At 43.6% G+C, this 4,288-nt stretch overlaps 1 protein-coding gene across 1 annotated transcript in view; it reads left to right on the top strand.

The window, feature by feature from the left end:
• LOC147417052 (uncharacterized) overlaps positions 1-1,557 on the top strand; it is a 5,277-nt gene extending 3,720 nt beyond the window's left edge. The window contains exons 1-2 of the mRNA XM_086507870.1: positions 1-429; positions 1,286-1,557. The exon at positions 1-429 is cut by the window's left edge and continues 3,720 nt beyond it. Of these exons, the coding sequence (XP_086363996.1) occupies positions 144-429; positions 1,286-1,557 (558 nt within the window). The 5' untranslated portion in view covers positions 1-143. The remainder of the gene's footprint in view (positions 430-1,285) is intronic.
• Positions 1,558-4,288: the final 2,731 nt, after the last annotated feature.

Genomic DNA, 4,288 nt, shown 5'->3' with positions numbered 1-4,288 from the left:
CGCAACGGCGAAACTTTGAAAATGGATTTGCAAGGAAAAAGGGTAAGATTTATTTTCGTAAATTTATTTTTGTACTTATAGTCGAAATCGATTGAGAAGAGTTCTCCCCCCAACAGTAATTGAATGACGAGGAGCCGTATGAGATGCGAATCTCACGTACGGTTTTGTATAGCGACGTTATAGCTGTCGACTATCTCACAACTACACCGAAAAAACCCAACTCTGCCCTACGTAAAGTCGCCAGGGTTCGATTAACCTCCAAATTTGAGGTAACGGCTTACATACCAGGTATTGGCCACAATTTGCAGGAACATTCGGTGGTCCTCGTAAGAGGCGGAAGGGTCAAAGACCTACCCGGCGTTAGGTATCACATCGTTAGAGGAGCCTTAGATGCTGTAGGAGTGAAAGATCGTAAAAAAGGGCGTTCCAGTGCGTTGCAGAGCATTGTCGCAACTCGTATCATCGCAACGATTCCGTATCAATTGTTCTGATATGTTAAATGTGTAGCCGACCCAACATTGCCAGGGGACCGAAGCCTGCTACTGCAAAGATTGACCATTACCCGTCTATTTGTGTGAAACAACTTGGTGTCTAAGGTGTTTTACTTCAGTAGGTTAAGTTGAGTTTTACCCGGACTCCCACCTGAGAAAAAAAAAAAGCCTTTTCCTTCCGGAACAGGTTCGGGTTAAGACTACGAATATTTGACGGAGACTTTGCCTACATCTACCGATTGGATCGGGAAACCTACGGACATTACTGGTGAGATAACTGAATTGCAAGATTTTTCCTTTCCATGCCTATTTCTTCTTCCTCCGTGGAAGAGAGGGAGACGGATACTCAATGTGCAATGAGTAAATATGATTTATGTGATGAATAAAAATTGGTTGGAAACCGTAGTTATTACCCAATCATATGGAAAGCTGTATTCGACGAAAGTCGCACGTGCAGTTTGGAGGGAGATCCCCCACTAACCGGTGGATCCACTCTACAATATGGAGTGAAGAAGCCGAAATAGTAGCTTAAAACACCGCCGGGAAAAGACATAAAAAAAAATTGGTTGAAGTCTGACGTAGTTGTAAACTCGTGGTACATCGGAGCAGTGTAGCGAACGAAATTAGAAATATCGAATCGGATCCAATTTATCGCAATCGATTGGCAAACATGCTAGTTGATCGTATCCTGAAAAACGGCAAAAAATCACTAGCTTATCAGATTTTTTATCAGGCTATGAAGCGGATTAGATAAAAGACAAATAGGAACCCACTGTCTGTTCTGCGACAGGCAGTGCGTGGGGTAACTCCCGATGTAGTCACAGAAACCAAACGTGTGGGTGGATCAACTTATCGAGTTCCCATTGAAGTAGTACCTGCAAAAGGAAAAGCTTTGGCCATCCGGTGGTCATTGATCGCATGTCGAAAACGCTCAGGTCGAAGTATGGCTTTAAGGTCGAGTGATGAATTGATAGATGCCGCCAGAAATTCTGGGAGTGCCATACGGAAGAAGGAAGAGACTCATAAAGTTGCGGAAGCTAACAAAGCTTTTGCCCACTTCCGTTAGTTTTGCTTAGATGAGATTAGTTCCAATCCACAATCTTTTCGTTGTGGATTGGAATCGGGGCGCAAGTATCGGGGAATCGAGAAACACTACGCAGAGATGGATGAGTGAGGGGTTGACGACTACTTCCTCCTTAGTTCGTCAATTATTCCAATATTTACAATACGTTGGCCGATGCAAAGCTGCGGAGTGCTTCGTCCATGAAAAGGCTTGACGCAGGATTCTTTTTTTTTTTTATTTTTTAGAGACCAAAATTGATTAGGGGCGTGCATTACCTAGGAGAGAAATTTCATTTCTCCCTCTCCCCTTGTTTTAGGGAATCCAGGTTGTGAAATAAGTGACAAAAAATTTTGAGATACGGGGAAAAAGCCTCTGTATCCAAGAATTCTAGAGACTCAATCGATTTTGGTTGACACGGATAGGTTTTTGTGATATGCTACATAGTAACAGGCTTACTAGCCTGGGGAATCACTAATTCCTTTTCGAAAACCAAAAATTCCCATGACCGCAACTTTAGAACGACGCGAAAGCGCAAGCCTATGGGGTCGCTTCTGCGACTGGATCACCAGCACTGAAAACCGTCTTTACATCGGATGGTTTGGTGTCTTGATGATTCCCACCCTACTAACCGCAACCTCTGTATTCATCATCGCCTTCGTCGCAGCTCCTCCCGTAGATATTGACGGTATTCGCGAGCCCGTTTCTGGTTCTTTGCTATACGGTAACAACATTATCTCTGGCGCTATCATCCCTACTTCTGCAGCTATTGGGTTACACTTCTACCCAATCTGGGAAGCAGCTTCCGTCGATGAATGGCTTTACAATGGTGGTCCCTACGAACTGATCGTTCTTCACTTCCTACTTGGTGTAGCTTGCTACATGGGTCGCGAATGGGAACTAAGCTTCCGTTTAGGTATGCGCCCCTGGATTGCTGTCGCTTATTCAGCTCCAGTCGCAGCTGCTGCCGCCGTCTTCCTGATCTATCCAATTGGTCAAGGAAGTTTCTCTGACGGTATGCCTCTGGGCATTTCTGGTACTTTCAACTTCATGATCGTATTCCAGGCTGAGCACAACATCCTTATGCATCCTTTCCACATGTTGGGTGTAGCTGGCGTATTCGGCGGCTCTCTATTCAGTGCTATGCATGGTTCTTTGGTAACTTCTAGTTTGATTAGAGAAACTACTGAGAATGAGTCTGCCAATGCAGGTTATAAGTTTGGTCAAGAAGAAGAAACTTACAACATTGTAGCTGCTCACGGCTACTTCGGTCGTTTGATCTTCCAATATGCTAGCTTCAACAATTCTCGTTCTCTACACTTCTTCTTAGCTGCTTGGCCCGTGGTAGGTATCTGGTTCACCGCCTTAGGCATCAGTACTATGGCATTCAACTTGAATGGTTTTAACTTCAACCAATCTGTGGTTGACAGCCAAGGTCGCGTTATAAACACCTGGGCTGACATCATAAACCGCGCCAACCTAGGTATGGAAGTCATGCATGAACGTAACGCTCATAACTTCCCCTTAGACTTAGCCTCTGTCGACGCCCCTTCTATAAACGGATAATATCCGTCTGGTTAGGCAGCACAGCTGGATACCAAACCCTTCAATTTAAGAAGATATAGTTTGGTATCCAATGAAAAGGAAAAGGTAAGGTCCGTACGGTGGAGCAAAAAGGGAGAGGATAACGGACTGTCACAATCTCACGGTCATCAGTTTCCCATCTCGAATTGAGAAGAACGAAGAATTGGAATATCCTTCCGGGATTTCCTAATTGAAAAGAGTTACTAATTTGATTCGCTGAATTCTTGTAACCTTTCAATCTTTTGGGTAGAAGGAGTTGGGAGTACATTCCTCATTTTGCAGATTCTATGTTGTCTTGTTAGATACATGCAGTTAATATGGATGTGTATCATCCAAATAAGCTATCTAGCTTAACAGATGGATCTCGTTCACATTTGGGGAGCCCCTTAACAAAAGCAAGTGGCAAAAGGGGCGGACGTAGCCAAGTGGATCAAGGCAATGGATTGTGGATCCATCACGCGCGGGTTCAATCCCCGTCGTTCGCCCATCCGAGTAATTCAATACTACTGCTCCGCCCGCTTAAGGCAGGGAAAATTTGCCGAGTTGGGTGGGATATATGCGGGTCTCCTCGACAATAACATCTGAGAATTCCCAATTTCATTCCAGCTTCGGATGCAACTATTTACGGAAAGAACCAGACTCGTCTGATAGATTTCCTCCATCACATCTTGAAATGTTCGAAATTCTCAGTATAATAAATATGGGAAATAGATAGATAAGTAGTCTCAGAACTAATATGGGAAAAAAGCTATGGTAAAAAAGGTGATAGAAAAAGGAAGAGGAGTAAGGGGCCGAGATTATTCATCTAAAGTTTGGGACTTCTTAGAAATCGATGCATTAAACTACTTCTCCGAATCATTGAAAAACCACTATCTCGAAGAACTTGTAGTTAGTCCAGCTTCCACTGCTGAACCTTTCATCAGATTATCTGACTTGTGATTTCTAAGTTTACTGTTTCTACGTAATCTGCGTCATTCAATAATGAGGGGTAGTGGCGTCACCCTGGAAATGCTGATGTTGCTGGCGATACCAATTTTTATGCATTGCCTGAGTTACAAAAATTCGATTGATAGGGGTTTTGTATTAGCAAAAGTCATTGATGGAGGTGAGGGGATAAGAAAGAAACAGACGGAAAATTATGGCAATTTCTCCT

The sequence above is a fragment of the Adiantum capillus-veneris genome, unplaced genomic scaffold, assembly GCF_014529385.1.
Source record: "Adiantum capillus-veneris isolate H3 unplaced genomic scaffold, ASM1452938v2 Hic_scaffold_325, whole genome shotgun sequence".
Taxonomy (NCBI): domain Eukaryota; kingdom Viridiplantae; phylum Streptophyta; class Polypodiopsida; order Polypodiales; family Pteridaceae; genus Adiantum; species Adiantum capillus-veneris.
The sequence above is the reverse complement of the archived record's forward strand: the minus strand, read 5'-3'. Positions and strand labels throughout refer to the sequence as shown.